The sequence below is a fragment of the Oncorhynchus clarkii genome, chromosome 29 (genome assembly GCF_045791955.1).
Source record: "Oncorhynchus clarkii lewisi isolate Uvic-CL-2024 chromosome 29, UVic_Ocla_1.0, whole genome shotgun sequence".
NCBI lineage: Eukaryota > Metazoa > Chordata > Actinopteri > Salmoniformes > Salmonidae > Oncorhynchus > Oncorhynchus clarkii.
The window spans coordinates 7,727,080-7,746,105 of record NC_092175.1 but is presented as its reverse complement, the minus strand read 5'-3'; the positions used below and the strand labels follow the sequence as shown (position 1 = coordinate 7,746,105).

Below are 19,026 nucleotides of genomic sequence, written 5' to 3'. Positions count from 1 at the left end.
TAATTGGGCATCACCATCCTTTTCTTCTAGTAGCCATGGAAACACAACTTCATTAGGCTACAGGGGATTATAGCCCCGGGCAAATCTCCACTGACAACCTAAACCTAGACTATTCCCCCTCCACTTAGTAGTGCACTATATGGGGAATGGTGTCATTTAAAAGTTGTGAACTATAGTGAATAAGGTGTCTTTTGAAGACAAGCAGTGGGTCAAAGAACCCTCATATTTCCCACCATCTTGTGGAAGACATCCGTATCAACATACTGTAGGCCTACTGTGAGAATGGAATAACACTAGTGTGACTAACTTAAAAACGAAGGAACTCAGACATTCTGATGTTCTGCCCGGTACAGGAGAAGTTGTGGAGTCAGACTGAGATGTAGACGTGCTTCAACACAGCAGTTTCCAAACTAACCAGCCGAATGACTCAAAGAACCTCGTGAATAACTAAACAGAAGTTTTTTTTAATTTTTTAAAAATGATATCGGCCAGTCCCTGAAGGAGTCAGTACGGTTCACTAATTCATATTAAACTGCTTATGGCAGTAGGCAGAGCATGGCATTAGTCATGTAAACATCTTACTTTGCTCATCTTAAAATCGCCACATGGGTCATAATCAAAGTAAGCATAAGTACGCTGATTAAAACTTGGTTTTCAGGGCAATTTTGAATGATTACATTCACCTTAAAAATCACTGTTTCAGCAGTGTATTCTGTCTGTGCATGTAATAGCACCAGTCGACTCGAGCGAGCCTACCTCTAACACGAGTTACGTGTCCCAACGTCCTATCGGCATCAAACATGTCACCCTCCCTAGCAGAGGGGGTGACCTCGGCAATTTGTTAAAACGAGAGGCTGCCTGGATCTTTAATTTAAAGACCCTTGCTCCCGTCGGTTTCAACGTCGATTTTGATCTGAAGCCATTCTTGTGATTTTGCAGCCCTATGTAGCCAAATTGTATCGATGATCGTATGCTATCCATTTGTTTTTTTTTGTATGTTTTCTTAATTTGAGAATTAACCAATGATCTCAGGCCACACCCAGCCATGATTTGACCCCTGTATGTGTCCTTTGACGCTATAGAAACTAGTCACCCCGCAGTGTTTGTCATTATACCCTGATGAAGACAGCGTGTCTATCTAAACGTTGGATATTAGGTTATTGCATCTGCGCCCCTAGAGTGTGCGGCTCGCTCTATTTTTTCAAGTGTTCTACTGACCAGCACCGCGCCTAAATAGGTGTGCGTTTCTTTCACTTCTAGATCGAACTCCCCAAAAATAACATGGTCGGTCAAGTAGAACCTTTATTTTGAGAGGCGATTTTCTGCATTCATCAAAGTCCCGTCAGGTAGCCCGACTTCCTGTGTCCATGTAAACACGACTATTAGGGAAATTGTTCTTCTCGCAAAATATGTGAACATTTTTAATCAAACCACTATATTAATCTGACAACTCACAATAAATTGTGTTGTGTGCATGTAACCGTACTCATTACATATAATGAATATGGAACATCTGCAGGGAGGCACAGAACTGGGATCATCTGATGGTAAATGTCACCCTCTGTCTGGTGACTGGCCACATGTAGCAGAAGCAAGTCATATCGAGACAACTGCGGTACATGTACAGAACAACACACAACCCACCACAAGCGAGACTGTCAAAAAAAAGGGTCCCACCATCACCACAATCACCACGTCACCACTGGAAAAAGCATGAGGAGTTAAAGAGTTTATTGGTTTGATAAGAGGGGTAAACTGGACCAAGTGTAACATTGTACAGTACATACGTCAACGTAAACTGCTGTTTGAATATAATTGCTTGAACAATAACATTGTGTCCCACACCGTAAAGCCTAGGCTTTTGGTACATTTAAAACAATAACTGGCACTGTAAGCACAGACCGACATTGAGGTTAGATCATCAAGTAGACTCTAGGATGAGATAAAGAATTGGACAGCAAAGAAATCATAAAAAGGAATCCAGAAAGTGCACAGAGCACAACGTTCTAATTTAGAAACCCCTACACCTAATGTGCAAATACACTTCCTGAAAGAGCATTGTGATTTCTGACATCACTGTCTAACCCCTCTTCACCCCATTCTAAAAAAGCTGGAATCTTTCAGAGTGAATGTAAGGGAATAGGTGTGTTTTTTTTGGTGGTGTGTATGTATGTATATATATATTAGATAGAGGGTGTATATATTTTAGTGTGGCAGCTCGTGGGGCACCAGTTTGTAGTGGGAGCCACAGGAGGGACAGCGCTGAGCCTCGCCCTGATGGAGCCAGAACCACACCACTGCTGTGTTATCCTCCTCACCTAGAGATGGAGAGAAGGGGGAAGGGGAGAGAGTGATTGAAGGAGAGATTAGATATGAGCAGAGACAAGAACAATCGGACAGCCAAGACAAATGAGTGGTATGGCTTCTGGCAACAGAGCGCTACCAGACAGCTGTTGCAAGACTAATATGAAGCCAGTCACGTACAGACACAGCCCACAATCCTCTTTGTGGTGACGGAGGGCACCAGATGAGGGTCAGTCTTGGAGCCAGCATACTCCTTGGGTTTCAGCATGCTGTAGGGGTCCTGGAAGGAATTCAAACAAGGCAGGTTCAGTAATAGAGACTTATACAGTATGATAGAGTGAACTACAATAAGGGCAAAGCCCACTAAGAAACCTTGTAATGATCCTAGCTAAGTTAGCCAAGTAACATCAAAATCACACGGTCACATGCGTCGTAAAACAGGCGTAGACTAACAGCGAAACGCTTAATTTACCGTCCCTTCTCAATGCAGAGAAAAATAAGAGGAATAAATACACAATAAGTAACGATAAGTAACTTGGCTATACACACACAGCGTACCAGTACAGAGTCAATGTGCAGGGATCCGAGGTAATCAAGGTAGAAACAAAAGTATGTGGACACCCCTTCAAACTAGTGGATTTGGCCATCTCAGCCACACCCGTTGCTGACAGGTGTTTAAAATCAAGCACACAGCCACCCAATCTACATTGGACAAACTTTGACCATAGAATGGCCTTACTGAAGAACTCTGGCACCATCCCAGTATGCCACCTTTTCAACAAGTTAGTTTGCCAAATATCTGCCCTGCTAGAGCTGTCCTGGTCAACTGTAAGTGCTGTTATTGTGAAGTGGAAACGCCTAGGAGCAAAAATGACTCGGCCGCAAAGTGGTATCCCACACTAGCTTACAGAAGGAGCTTGTTCTCTGGAGTGAGGAATCACACTTCATCAGCTGGCAGTGATGTAGACACCGAGGAACTTGAAGCTCTCAACATGCTCCATTGCAGCCTCGTCAATGTGGACATGCTCGGCCATCCGTTTCCTGTAGTCCACGATCAGCTCCTTTGTCTTGCTGACATTAAGGGAGAGGTATATGTCCTGGCACCACAATGCCAGGTCACGTCTCATCGGTGATCAGGTCTACCACCGTCGTGTTATCAGCAAACTGCAGTTCCTACATCCATTTTCTTACTTATAAAATGTGATATTTACCCATTGATTCCTGACGAATGTAACAAAACACCTCCTGAGCTTAGTTCAGCTGTCGTACCCCATCAGAACCCAAAATATACGCTTTTACTCCATTGTAAACCAACACTAGGCCTATATAGCCTCTAAACATGCTTTAAACAATCATTTAGATATCTTGGATGATCAGTCCTTGCATCCTTAGCACTATGAATTTGAGAGTGGTTACATTTCTCCAGGCCCATCACTCAGCTGTTTCAAATGCGGAATGCTGCTTTAAGGTCGATGTCCCTAGAGTTGAAAAATGTGATGGAAAGCTACCATTGCTGCACTGCTGTGGTTCTGTACGGTCATGAAATTACCTTCCAAGTGATAGTGTCTTTAGAAAGTATTCACACCCCTGATTCAATACTTTGTAGAAGTACCTACAGCTGTGAGTCTTTCTGGGAAAGTCTCCAAGAGCTTTCAACACTTGGATTGTGCAACATATCCCATTATTCTTAACAAAATTCTGCCAAATTAGTTGTTGATCATTTCTAGACAACCATTTTCAGGTCTTGACATATTTTGAAGTAGATTTAAGTCAACTAACTCGGCCACTCAGGAACATTCACGGTCTTCTTGGTAAGCAACTTCAGTGTAGATTTGGCCTTGTTTTTTAGGTTATTGTCCTGCTGAAAGGTGAATTAATCTCCCAGTGTCTGGTGGAAAGCAGACTGAACCAGGTTTTCCTCTAGGATTTTGTTTCTTTTTTTTTTTATCCTTAAACTCATCCTTAACAATTACAAGCATACCCATAACATGATGCAGCTTGAAAATATGATGAGTTGTACTCAGTAAAACAGAGTTATACATGGGATAAACAAACGTACAGTCAATAACACAATAGAAAAATAGAAATAATTGTATGTGGGGTGTAAAGATAGCACAGTTACTCCATGCAATTGGCAACAACAAAAAACATGCATCTTTCTCTCCTGAAGTTATTTAGGCTTAACATAAAAGGGGTTGAAAACTTAAGACATTTCAGCTTAAATCGTTTGTATTTAATTTCAAAAAAACAATTCCACTGACATTATTGGGCAGTGTGTGTAGATCAGTGACAATATAAATATGATATATTTTAAATTCAGGCTAGAAAAAAAAAAGGTGGAAAAAGTCAAGGGGTGCGAATACTTTCTGAAGGCACTGTATAGATGAAACTTTTGCTTCCCTAAAAATCAGTATCGGTCTCAAAAAAAAAAATCACAAATCGGCAGGCTCTGCTAGTGTCACTGGGCAGCTCGCAGCTGGATTTCCCTTTGTAATCTCTGATAGTTTGCAAGCCCGGCGGTCACGAGTCAAATTCCACGTTACTGTTTAGTCACGGTAATTAGGCTTCTCCAAGCTCTAATGCTGCTGGTGGTCATTACCAAACTTGCCAACTGCCTGGCACCCAGCACTCCATTTTCCCTCTAATCACTGACATCAATACAAATGTAATCGAAAATCTAATCAATCACTTCATGACCGCCCATGAGCTCATGTTGTAAAACATTTATATAGGCTTGGCAATTGTGTGAGAAAACAGTTTTGATGGATTCCATCAGCTTTGTATAGGCTAGGCCTACTATTTATCAACTTTCCTAATATTAAGCACATCACTTTGCTTTACAACAGGAGTATAGCCTACCTGGATGGCATGAAAATGAACCATGGGAAAAGCGTTCAGTCGCTATTTAAGTGCGTAGTTGACATGTTTTTTCCTTCTCATGCCCCTGTTCCAAGACAGGAGCGTGATAATGGTTCATTCTAAATCAAAACTAATTTCACACTTATTATTTAGTATATGCAAAGACATTCATTTAAGAATAGTTTGATGGGTGACAATAGTAGCCCATCACGTGGATCATGTATTACCACTTGTGAATGATACCCAGCTTGTGCAGTAAGGAATAGTAAATGCCTTTTTTTGCGACTTTTTCAAAATCATAGTCGCACACCTTATGTAGCCTAGCCCAAAGGCTTATATAATATGGTTTATATTACAACTAAAAAAGGCCAAATAGCTCCTTAAAATTAAGCACGAGTTAAGCACACGCATGAGTTAAGTTTGGGGAAGATATTAGTCACCATAAATACGCACCTTTTTAATAAAGCATTACATGCATAAATCGCATTGGCCTTCACTTTCCAGAAGTGTTTTCCCGCTAATTGATTGCATTTTGGAACATTTGCCCTTATAGCCTACTGCCATGTGCGCATTGCTGCGCTTAAAATGTGAAGAAAATCACATAATAACATATTAAGCTAAATGTTCTGATCTCTCATTGCTTTTAAAAGATTGATGCGAGTAGTTGTATTAATTTGGGATATATCGCATCCCACAACTGTCCCAGAGTATGTTTGGAATATTTATTTCTTGCACAGAACAGTTGACTAATAGCATAGGTCAATTTTTGTACTATTAGGGATAGTAGATTGACATAGGCTTTGCTTTAGGCCTACTCATCTTGTTGGCTGACGAAAATTAGACTAAATATGGAAACCTCTAACATCTTCAATATGGGTGTCGGAATTGAATTGTAGCCTACTTATTAGTAGCCTACTTAGTTGAAATGCATTGGCTACAATCTGAAGGGGCCAAGTGAATGAGGGGCTTCGGCTCACGGCAACCAGGAAATACAATTATATTCAGCCCAAGGACACAAAAGGCATGGATTTTTTTTGTTATATCCTTTCCATTTTATTAAGCTATGTTCAATTGTATCCCTCATACTATAAACTAAAAATGTATGCCATGGAATTCTAAGCAAATCTTGCCTGCTAAATGAACTACCGTAGCCGACAGCCATGTGGCATAGCCATATCAGGGCCTAACATAAGGACAACTCCGCATGCTATTCTGTTCTTCTGAAATATACTACAGCTTCTTCAAATTATGTTTCTTTAAACCTGTGTAAAATAACGGATTTATTGTGATGGTGTAGAATATTTTACATCGATTTATTACAGTTTAAAATGTAGACGTTCCAAAAAGGTCTGTGTCAGTGGCTTGTAGACTATGCATGGAAGCCAGGAGATAAACCATGTTTATGTTAATTAACGGTCAATTACCTTGAGACTTGCAGTTATTTGCTCGACAATCACCGGCTGACAAAAGTGTGTGACCGCCACAGCCCTAGCCCTGCCACATCTGACGAGCATCAGAGCCGGCGTAGTAGGATTCAATCTTGGTCCTGTGTAGACACTGTCTGTTTGATGGCTCGGAGGTCGTAGCAGGATTTCTTATAAGCGGTCGGATTAGTGTCCCTCTACTTGAAAGCGGCAGCTCTTGACTTAAGCTCAAGGCAGATGTGGCCTGTAATCCATGGCTTCTGGTTGGGATATGTACGTACGGTCACCGGGGACGACGCCGTTGATACACTTAAATCCTTAGCCTATAATTTACACGAGCCCCATGGAAATCTAAGTAACATAAAATCCCAATCAAAATTTGTCTGCTAAGCTAGAGATGTGTTGTTTTTGCATGGGCTGCGTCTCAATCCACCGATATCTCCCATTCCAGTGAAAGGTGGCAGAGCTTGAGCGGTGTTTATCAGACCATGAGCCATCTTCTCACAAAAATGTCTGTAGTGTCCAAACGGTTTGGCCTACAAAGTGTTATGACCACTACTGAACCACTTTAGCTCTAGGATGCCCACAAACCTCATGATCGTAAAAAGAAAATGAAAGTATATGGAGATATTGTAGGCACTAAAACTAAGGGGATAAATACATGATCTCTCTTATGCATCTCATATATAGGACACTTCAGAACAAACTTACTTTAGATTTTTGGGGGGACTTATTCAATGCGTTTCTATTGGCTAATAGCAGTAATGCCAAATTCAATGTTTCATCCAATAATTATCTTTATACCTTAAGTGGTCTTAATTAAAAACGATCCTTGGTAAGACCAAAACAAATCCATATTTTAGCTTACAACAATATGCATATAACTGGTAGATTTGGATAGAAAACTAAAGTTTCCGAAACTGTTAATAGTGTCTGTGAGTATAATAGACCTGATTTGGCAGGCGAAAACCTGAGAAGAATCCATTCAGGAAGTAGGATTTTTTGTTTTGTAGTTCTATTCAATGCCATTACAGTATCCATTGACTTAGGACTCAAATTGCAGTTCCTATGCCTTCCACTAGATGATGTCAGTCTTTAGAAATGGTTTCAGGCTTGTATTCTGATAAATGAGGGAGTAAGACCAGTCTGAATGAGTGGACCCTGCCGAGTCACAGAGCATTTTCATGCGCAATCCCGAGAGAGTGCCTTTCTTGTTTACCTTTTATATTGACAACGTTATTGTCCGGTTGAAATATTATCGATTATTTAGGCTAAAAACAACCTGAGGATTAAATATAAACATCGTTTGACATGTTTCTATGAACTTTACAGGTACAATTAGGATTTTCTGTCTGCCTGAGGTTTTTGGATATAAAGAGACTATCGAACAAAACAAACATTTATTGAGTAAATTAATGTCTTCTGAGTGCAACCATATGAAGATCAAAGGGATTAATTTTCACTATTTCTGCCTTGTAAATCTTCTACTTGGCTGGTTACTGTGTGTAATGATTTGTCTGCTGGGCTATGTTCTCAAATAATCGTAACGTATGCTTTTGCCGTAAAACATTTTTTAAATCTGACACCGTGGCTGGATTCACAAGAAGTTAATCTTTAAAGCTATGTAAAATGTTGTTTTCAGAATTTTTATAATGAGTATTTCTGTATTTGAATTTGGCGCTCTGCAATCTCACTGGATGTTGGCCAGGTGGGACGTTCCACATACCCTAGAGAGGTTAAGCTCCCTTTCCTTGATTTTGATCAGCTCCTTTTGTTGGTAGTGTTCAAATTTTGTGATGATCGGTTGGGGACTTAAGGTCTTGTCACTCCGAGCTCCAAGTCTGTACTCGGTGGAAAGTCACCTTGTTTACAGTCTCTATAGGAAGTTTCAAGGCGGATTGCATGAATTCTCTGATCTCGCCCTCTGGATTATTGTATACGTCCTCAGGAATCTCAGAAGAAGAAAAAAGATTCACGCACGCTACGACTTTGTATGTCTAGTAGAGACTCCTTCACCACCCTGTTTTCCCTGAGTAGACAATCCGTGTTGGAATCGTGGATTTTTATCTTGGCTGTGAGTGCCTTGTTCTCTCCTTGGAGCGTGAGAATTTCACTCTGGCTAAACTCCAAAATCCCCCTCAGACCTGCTACCTCCTCACACAACTTCTACAGTGTTGCATGAATTCCAGCCAGAGCACTAGCCTCCAATTCAACGGTAGGTATATCGTTCTCTTTTTTTGGGCTAAAGTTATTTTGTGAGGTAGTCGGCTCTTTCCATGATTGAGTATGTTGTTCCTCCATGGCGTAAAGCTGTTGGTACTCGTCTCAGGATTAGTTAATGTGTTTTTGCATGGGTTAGGTCCTTAGTATCCCGGTTTGCTTATACTACAACCAGTTTTCCGGAAAAGATAACATTGAGTCTTTCCCACAACAGGTGTCTGTAGTACAGCCAGCTAGCACTCGTGGAACCCATGCAAAAACACATTTGGTCTTCGTATTTAATTAATTGCCATTTCGCTTTAATCAAAACTAACAAACCAAGTGTTTTCCAGCATACAGTGTTCAGCTGCGCACTCTGATGACGTCACCTTGCAGAGTTGGCCTTTATTTCTTGATGCACATCAGTTCTAGTGTGTTAATATGCTTTATGGAAAAAGGATTGGAAATAGGTGTCTCCATAATGACAATCAGTATAGCCTACCTACAACTGGTAAAAAGTTATAACCCCCCCACCCTAGCTTGGGGTGACAAGTGGCATCCTGTCCTTTGTTCTGTAGAGAAAAACGGAGGACAGGGAAGACTGAACGTCCACTTCTTAGCACAGCATCTATGATTTGTCCTTATCAAATAAATATATTTTCCCCCCTGATTTGCTTTGGGGTCAATGTTATTGAAGAATAACATCAATTGCTAATACCGGTGTAGGCCGTCATTGTAAATAGGTATTTGTTCTTAACCGGCATCAGCATGCTTCAGTTTGGCTGGCGGTCAGCCAAAGTCAGCTAGGCGAACGAGTGTGTTCGCACACTCCCGTAAAAGATCTTTGCTTCAAAAACTAGACAAAAAGCAACAATAGTGGTTTGTCCATTTTGAGATGTCCTAGCTTCCTCAAAATAGTCAGAATTCATCTAAGGAACCTCAAGAAATATGTCAATAAATTACATTTTTTGCAGAGATCTTAGTTGTGCAATTTTACATCCAAGATGTTTATTGCAGTATTTCTAAATGTCAATGTGCATGAAAATAAGTAGTCTTTCATTGAATTTAAGATTTTCCTGAAGAAGCCATACTCTTGACCAATCGTGATGAAGGGGCCTAGACTTTGGCTTGCCGCAAGAAAAAAATTATTGCTCAAAAAACCCTCGGCGAAGCTCAAAACTAACATATATTTGGATGACATTTTGATGTATATGCACAAACTCTTCCGAACTGTTTCGGCTGGGAAGCATGCAGACGCCTTAACACCTGCTTCCGACCAGAAATGTGGAATGGAATGGTCCAATAGAAATGCGAGTGCAATGTGAGAAGATGTGTCATACCTTGGCTGGAGGCTGTGTTAAAGCCAGGTGCAACTTTGCTAAACTGCGTACGTTAAGTGCATCTTTTGTACATTAAAAATATAATTTCTCACTAGTATGAAAATGAGGTCCAAAGGTTTGCAAAAAGTGAGGATTAACATTTCTAACTAGTGATATACATATTGCCAGAGTCCATCTGTTTTATAGTAGTTAGTTTGAATAGGATGTGCAACCTTACTCTCCACTCTCCCCATTCTATTGATTTCAACACGAAAGCGGTACAAGTGATTAACAAATAAGTGTTGCGTTTCGGCCACCCCCATATCAAAATGCATCACTCCAAAAATGTAGCTGGCTGTCTTCAGTAACTTGTCTTCTAACGAGTGCTGTAAACAATATTTCCAGTTTCCATGTGTTTTTTGAGTTGTGTTAGTTTCAACAGTGCATAGTAATTCATACAAGTGATTTATTTCCACTTGTCAAAACAGGGGGATTGGTGCAAATGCAGTTTATAAGGTGCTCAAAAAAATAAACAATATGATGACTAATGTAGCACATGCATGTGTAGGTAACACATTTGATGTTTAGGTTTTAAATATATCATGAACTGGTTCAGCATATTCATTGATTTAAACTGATCTTTGTTTTGACATTGGTCTATTTATCAAAGGTTGTTGCCAACAGGATGTCGTAACGGAGTCATTTTCAACCGGTTATGAGAATGTACCTTCAAAACTTTCGACAGTTCAATTCCAAAAGTATTGTACTTAATTTTGAACAAAACTGCGTAATGAGTACAAAAACGTGATGTGATTTTTTTATTTTGATAATCTACCAGAAATTATTTTTAAAAAACTGATTTGACTTACCCTGGCCTTGGGTTCTCGAGAGCTACATCAACGCTAGCGTTCTAACGTTAGGTATTTTGCACTAACTAGCTAACTGACAGTAAAATATATATTTTTTAAATACTCCAAAATCTTGACCTACCGCGCCCTGTTGGGCAGCCTTCATAACGATCTTCTCCAGACCAGTGGCCTGCTCCTCGTCGGTGGGGATGCCTGAAAACATGTCATCGTCAGTGTTTGCTAGCAAGCTTAGCTAACTAGCTTGTCAGCTAGCTGATGTGATTGGAATTAGCTAGCCAGCTAGCAAAATTAGCACTGGGCTTCTTTCGCGCTAACCACACTCAATAATAATGTCGACACTAAGCTAGAAGGCTAATGCACCATCTTTGGCTACGGTCGCTATAAAGACAAAATAGCTCAATATAGAACATGGAAAAATGGACATCTGCTCAGTTAGCTACTTCATTTGAACAAAAAACGGAACATATATAAAAATATATATATATTTTGCTACAACGAACATTTTATGACAGCCATCTAATACTATACTGTTAGCTAGCTCTGATAAATTGGATAACTAAGCCTTGCGCCATTGCCTGGCATCGTCTGTCCTTGACATCAAATATGTCTAATATGATGCTTCTGCCCAAACACTCAACATTACCGACTCACCTCCAGCAGCCATGCCGCGGGTGAGAATAGGGACCGGTGCGGCCCGGCAAGTTGTAGCGGCCCTGATGGACGATCGGAGCAGTAACCTTGCAGCCATTTCTCCTTCTGGTTGAAAATACAACTGGCAGCACGCTGATGACGTTTAATATTTTTACCTTCTTCTACTTCTTCTTTGGAAGTTAATTGGCGGATCGCATCCAACTTTTAGGTGCACACACCGCCACCTACTGCACTAGTGCGTGATGCCATTCACGGCCTACCTACATTATATTCTTAGATACAATAAATCAAAATTGGGGAAAAGGAAAATTATCCTACCATCTATTAGTCCTCTATAAAAAAAACACCACCCATTCCACTATTTAACACTATCTAGTCCTACTCCAGACCAATGGTCTGAAGGGACATATCAATACCCCTCAACACCCCCTGCAGCTGTTCTGCAGTAAATCTTCGCAATCTCAAGTACTTCTCTGCCGCTGCCACTACAACCTCTATTTTCGGTGACTTTCAATTAATTTCTGCTGTACAATTCACCACCATGGCTATAAATGCTAAAAAGCCCATGTTACTGAAGCACATATTATTCCCATTACTCTCTCTTGATCTCTGCCTCCTCACAGGAATCCTCTCACGATCTTTCACCCTGTAGCCATCTTCCTCTAACACTCTTCACTGCGTCGGCATACAACACTTTCTGTACTACCCTAACCCTGGCAACCTCAATCTGCCTTTCTATCACCGGACATCTCCGATCTCCTGCCCCATGATCACCCCCACAACTAACACACACAACTTTCTCCACCGATACCACACTTTCCTTCGTCTCATGCCCACTCATGCACACTTCTCACATCTAGACATCGGCCTCCTACACACTGCTGCAATATGCCCATAACTTGACACCTAAAACACTGTCATATTTTTGGAACATTAACTCTCACAGGATAACTGACACTTCCCACCATGACCTTATCTGGTGACAACTCCACATCAAAACACAGCATGACAGATGTCTTCTCCTTTTCCCCACCGGATCTACATCTCATCAAGCGGCGGGCGTCACAAACACAGAGGATCTTCCATTTCAACTGCTCCTCTTCAACACTTTATGCCACCCTTGTTATCACTCAATTCAATGGCGTCCGGAGAGAAAGGTTCCTGCCTTTCTAGGGTGTTTTCCTAGCCAACGTGCTGAATTCTTCTGTATAAGCACTTTGTGACAAATACTGATGTAAAAAAGGGCTTCATAAATACATTTGATTGATTGATCACTATTCCACTACCGTGGCCCTACCTGATCTGCTCAAACCACCTTGTAACTCTTCTGCAGTAAAATGTCATACACCCAAGCACTTCTCTGCAGATAACATCACAATATCTATCCTCTGTGATTTACATTCTATTCCCGCGATACTGTTGACTACCATGACCATGAACGGCAAAAAAATAAAAATTACTGAAAAACATGTTAATCATTTCACTCTCTATTGATCGCAGCCTACTCACAGGGATACTCTTAAGATCCCTCACACTCTACTACTCTCCTTTCTCTCACAGTACACCTCTGATCTCCAACACCATGGGTTTAGCACCTACAGAACCTACAGTTTACAAACAAGTTTTTCCACTGATACCACACATTCCTTTGTCTCATGTCCAACTGCACATTTCTCACATCTAGGAATTTCCCTTCTACACACTGCTGCCACATGACCATAATCTTGACACCTAAAACATCGTAATGGGTTCGGGACAAAAGCTCTCACGGGATAACTGACATCCTAAATTGACTATTTGGTCAAAACTCTGCATCAAAACTCAGTAGTACAGACATCTTAAACTTCTGTTGGCCCTCAACACTGAATGCCACTCCAGTTATCACTCCTTTCAACGGCACCCTGCTCCGGGAAGGAAAGCAAGTCACAGTTTTTGTCCCCAGTCGCATGGTGCGGAGAGCATGCTCCCTCTGAACAGCAGAACCACAAAAAATCTACATGATTCCACCGACCCAACCTCTTCTCCACCCAACCTGGCACCACATATGGATCAGCCAGAGGACAAGGATCCATTCTCTCCAAAAAATCTCACTCCCACTGGGCAAAAAAAAGACCTTTATCACCATCTGGACCAGGCTCAAACTCAGCGGTCTTCACCGCACATGCCTCCGCAGTTAATTCATCATCACTCTAGTCCTGTTCAACTTCCATCTGCAGCACTCCCATACTCTTAATATTTTGTACGTTCTTCCTTTTTTCCTGCCCACCTTCTTACCAACCTCTATGGGGTCCTTCGACTCCATCTCCAAATCAGACAGCCATTAGGGCATAGGCCTACCCGCCATTTTGTCCACCCGTCTTCTTTTGACGCGCTTGTCAAAGACAGTCTGTGCTCTTGTATAAAAAAAATAGATGGAGTGCGTTCAAAGGGCCAGGGTTCCAGTTCCTTATTACACACATACTAAAACAAAATTAACGTAACAAGTTCTAACTCCCTCCCCAAGCTCCGGGGCCTGAGAGGGTGGTACTGCTCGTGCAAGTACATAATGTAAATCCTTTGCCGAAAAATTCTTCAGGCCCAGGAACTGCTCTGCTACATCCACAATAACGTACATTCTTCTGGACCTCTTCTCCACCTTAGCCATGCCATTGACCACCATTGCCATAAATAATATGATTTGCAGATGTCAGTCAGTCACAATTTACCCATGGCGCATCATGGTTTTAATGCTCTCGAGCAACTGCTCCATTTGTGGTGGTTGACTGTACCTGAAAAGGTAGGCTATACACATACAGTACTTCATCATGCCATAATTAGCTCCAGCTTTCTGTACATTCAGTATTCTATATGACATGGCTAATGACAAACATGGTGGTATGGCACTATTCCTCTGCTAATAATCAGATGAGCCCAAATACGCTTACCCATATTTCGTAGTCGAGGGAAGATCATAAATCATCTAGACTTGACTGTGCTTCAAATGCTAGAAAAGATTACGCAAACGTAAACAATTGGACATGCAGCCATCTTTATTTGATTTAAAAGCTCAATCAAAATCAAAACCCTGACAAGACAGATAGTAAAACATCCCCCTGATCGCGTAGAAGACCATGAGTTAGAGCCTAATAGTCTAAGACCGGACTAAAACCAGACTAATAAACTGGCATTATCCCTGGGTTAATTAATATACAGTAATCAAGTCAGTTTCTTTCCCTGACGTCTCTCCAATCTCCCCCTATAAATCTTAGCTCGGTTCCCAGAATGATCCAACTCATGTTCCGCTTGGTTGTATAGGCATGTGGGGGCTTTGGGACTACAGGAGCTCAACGTAATTGCCCGGGAACATTCTGTAGTGTCCGTCTGGTCTGTGGCCTCCTCACCAATCCTTGTCCACCACATCGATCCCTGAGATGACATCATCTGAATCAGAGGTGATCGTAGAGTCATCAGCTGATGAGAGGATTGAGAGGTGAGAATAGATGAACGAAGGGAAGAAATAGAAAGATGACAGAAGACATGAGAGATGAGAAAATATGGAATGAGATAAAGAGGGATGTGTTTTGAAACCAGAGCTGGGCAACACTCACTGGCTTAGTAGTCACACAGGGCCCTAGTATGCAAATGATGTCCACTGGCCTCCTCTCCCTGCTCCACTATCTGAGATAGAGATTGTTCAAGTGATTTTCAAGTGATTAGGAGTTAAAGAAAACCTAAAGACGATTAAAACATTGTATTCATAACATGGCTAAGGGTAATGTCGTCCTACTTCATGTAGACTCAGTGTTGGTGTAGATACCCTCATAAATGTTCTCATTTGTCTCAGACAATTGCAGCGGCTCGGACACCTCGTCTGGGCCAATGGGCGCCTCTGTACCCGGAACCAGGGTGGCAACGGTTGGCTCAGAGAGATGAAAAAGACCTCCGGCCAGCTGTAGTTTTTAAGCGGTAACAAAGTGAGATTGGAAATGAGTGCACGTGTGTGAGGCCTACTGTCCTCTAGTGCCGTGCCCTCTGGATCATCAAAATCATCAGACCAGTTCTCCTTTTCAGTAAAAGAAGACTGACACACACACACAAAGATTTTATTTTGACTGAAAGGGTTAGCGGCGTGCATGCATGTCTGACCTGTTTGTTGGACAGATGAGGGCGGGCAGCTGGTGATTCAGGCTGTGAGAGCAAAGGAGCAGGGGTTAAAGGGTTATTTATAATACAGATGTGTGTGTGTGTGTGGGTATTACCTGTGTGTTGGACAAGTGAGAGCAGAGCTGTCGGTGCCTCTGGCCCTGAGAGCAGAGGATCAGGGGTTTCTGGGAGCAGAGGAGCAGGGGCTTCTCGGAGAAGTGGAGCAGGGGATTTTGGGGACTGTGGTTCGATTGGCATCTCTCTCTCAGTGGACATCTGAGACAGAAAGGGGCTCTGCAGATTCCCTGAAAGGGGGGGGGGGGGGGGGTGTTATTGACATGTCATAATTATTTATTGAGAACCTTAAAGTCAAGAAGTGTTTAATGTTGACTGGTTTTCTAAGTCGATACCCATCTAGCTTGTTTAATTTTTTGTATTTTATTTAACCTTTATTTAACTAGGCAAGTAAAATTCTTATTTACAATGACGGCAGACCAAAAGGCAAAAGGCCTCCTGCGGGGATGAGGGCTGGGATTAAACATAAGAAAAAATTAAATAAATATTGGACAAAACACACATCACGACAAGAGAGACAACCCAACACGACATAAAGAGAGACCTAAGACAACAACATAGCAAGGCAGCAACACATGACAACACAGCATGGTAGCAATACAACATGACAACAACATGGTAGTTACACAACATGGTAGCAGCACAAAACATGGTACAAACATTATTGGGCACAGACAACAGCACAAAGGGAAAGAAGGCAGAGACAAGAATATATCACGCAAAGCAGCCACAACTATCAGTAAGAGTGTCCATGATTGAGTCTTTGAATGAAGAGATTTAGATAAAACTGTCCGGTTTGAGTGTTTGTTGCAGCTTGTTCCAGTCGTTAGCTGCAACGGAGCGACCCAGGGATGTGTGCGCTTTCGGGACCTTTAACAGAATGTGACTGGCAGAACGGGTGTTCTTTGTGGAGGACGAGGGCTGCAGTAGATATATCTCAGATAGGGGGGAGTGAGGCCTAAGAGGGTTTTATAAATAAGCATCAACCAGTGGGTCTTGCAACAGGTATACAGAGATGACCAGTTTACAGAGGAGTATAGAGTGCAGTGATGTGTCCTATAAGAAGCATTGGTGGCACATCTGATGGTGTTGCTTATCTAAGGGCAATTCCACGATAACTGAAATGCGCCAAGACTCAGAAACCATTGATTTCAAAGTTTAACAAACCATACTCTATGCACAACTACTTTTAACAATTTACACTAAACATTTTACCTAAAAACACATTTACTGAAAGAATTGTGCAGATACAAAAAGTTTAGTAAAATAATTTATGTAAAATCTCCCTCAGTTTTGTTTTATTTTTATGTGATCTCGTTTTCCATGATGTCTGCAGAAAGAAGGGGGTGCCAGCCATGACATGACACCTCGAGTTTGAAAAAAATCTATTTAGATTCTTGATCTACAGTAAGTGAAGTGGATTTATTTAATCTGTACTACACAGAAATACAAAATGGATGTCAATCTCTTCATGGAGATGTATTCTAAATAGGCCCACAAAGAAAGGTAGAAATATGCAATATCCTCCTTTGCATATCTGGGTATTATTCTACAAACGGGCTATTACAAGTCTAAGCCAGGGGAATTGTTTTCAGATGGTCATAACAAGGATCATTTAAATATTTGATTTAATTTTTGGACCCCATTCAGGTATAAAGATAAATAATACCATTTTGATTAAACATTGAATTTGGCCTTACTGCTATTAGCCCATAGAAACATATTGAGTAACAGATGCATACATGGAAAAACAAATAAAATAAATAAATAAATAAGAAGTTTGTTTCGAAGTGTCTGTCCTGTATCTGAGAGATGAGATCAGGAAATTATATATACAGTACCAGTCAAAGGTTTGGACACACCTACTCATTCAAGGGGTTTTCTTTATTTTACTAATTTCTCCATTGTAGAATAATAGTGAAGACATCAAAACTATCAAATAACACATATGGAATCATGTAGTAAGCAATAAAGTGTTAAACAAATCAAAATAGATTTTATATGTGAGATTCTTTTAAGTAGCCACCCATTACCTTGATGACAGCTTTGCACATTCTTGGCATTCTCTCAACCAGCTTCACCTGGAATGCTTTCCCAACAGTCTTGAAGGATTTCCCACAGGTGCAGAGCACTTGTTGGCTGCTTTTTCTTCACTCTGCGGTCCAACTCTTCCCAAACCATCTCAATTGGGTTGAGGTCGGGTGATTGTGTAGGCCAGGTCACAAGATGCAGCACTCCATTACTCTCTTTCTTGGTCAAATAGCCTTACACAGCCTGGAGGTGTGTTGGGTCATTGTCCTGTTGAAAAACAAATGATAATCCCACTAAGTGCAAACCAGATGGGATTTCATATCCCTGCAGAATGCTGTCGTGCAGTAACGGTCCCCATCCAACCCGACAGAGTTTGAGAGGATCTGAAGAGAAGAATGGGAGAAACTCCCAAAATAAAGGTGTGCCAAGCTTATAGCATCATACCCAAGAAGACTCGAGGCTGTAATCGCTGCCAGATGTGCTTCAACAAAGTACTGACTAAAGGGTCTGCACTTATGTAAATGTTATATTTCAGTTTTTTATAAAATTTCTACAAACCTGTTTTGCTTTGTCATTATGGGGTTTCGTTTGTAAATTGATGAGGGGGGGGGTGAACTGTTTAATACATTTTAGAATAAGGCTGTAACGTAACAAAATGTGGAAAAAGTCAAGGGGTCTGAACACTTTCCGAAGGAACTGTATAACAGTCATAGCAATAAAACAAAATATATTACCTTTACTGTGAATGTTATTGTACCTGAAGTGGTCTGTTGGTTTATTATGTAGATTTGACTACTTTGAACATCATTACTGCCAGTTTTAAAGAGTGGCTTTACCTAATGTCTCCGTTTGACAATGGCCTATGTGGCATTGATATGAATCAAAAACATTCATTCTAGTGTCAAAATAAACTATACAGTGTAAATAGGATAATGTTTGTCATTAAAGTCAGTCTCCTCCAAAACTGAGATTTGCGAGCTGATAGGACAAAATTCGGAATGAAGGGTATTCTAACAGTTTTCTTTTGGTTGAGTTTATTTCAACACTGCCCACGTACCCATAGTTGGCATCACCCAAGTAATCGTCAAATCGGAGCGCGGCTGCACGCAATCACAATGCCCACGGTCAATTTTGTTCGCACACCAGCTGGCTGAAGCCAATTGGTGAAAGAAG

The 19,026-nt window shown here is 41.1% G+C and overlaps 1 protein-coding gene across 1 annotated transcript; it reads right to left on the bottom strand.

The window, feature by feature from the left end:
* Positions 1–1,716: 1,716 nt before the first annotated feature.
* LOC139388416 (cytochrome c oxidase subunit 5Ba) lies at positions 1,717–11,750 on the bottom strand. The gene is made up of 4 exons (XM_071135061.1): positions 11,626–11,750; positions 11,096–11,166; positions 2,485–2,584; positions 1,717–2,318 (listed from the first exon to the last, which is right to left on the bottom strand). Exons 1-4 carry the CDS (start codon positions 11,720–11,722, stop codon positions 2,206–2,208), a joined length of 381 nt encoding a protein of 126 aa, XP_070991162.1. The 5' UTR covers positions 11,723–11,750; the 3' UTR covers positions 1,717–2,205.
* Between the last annotated feature and the right edge of the window lie 7,276 nt (positions 11,751–19,026).

Coding starts and splice junctions, on each gene's coding strand:
- LOC139388416 (XM_071135061.1), bottom strand. CDS start 11,722: ATGGCTGCAAGGTTACTGCTCCGATCGTCCATCAGGGCCGCTACAACT. Junction 11,167..11,625: donor CCGCGGCATGGCTGCTGGAG/GTGAGTCGGTAA, acceptor ACATGTTTTCAG/GCATCCCCACCGACGAGGAG. Junction 2,319..2,484: donor GAGGATTGTGGGCTGTGTCT/GTACGTGACTGG, acceptor CTCCATCTCTAG/GTGAGGAGGATAACACAGCA.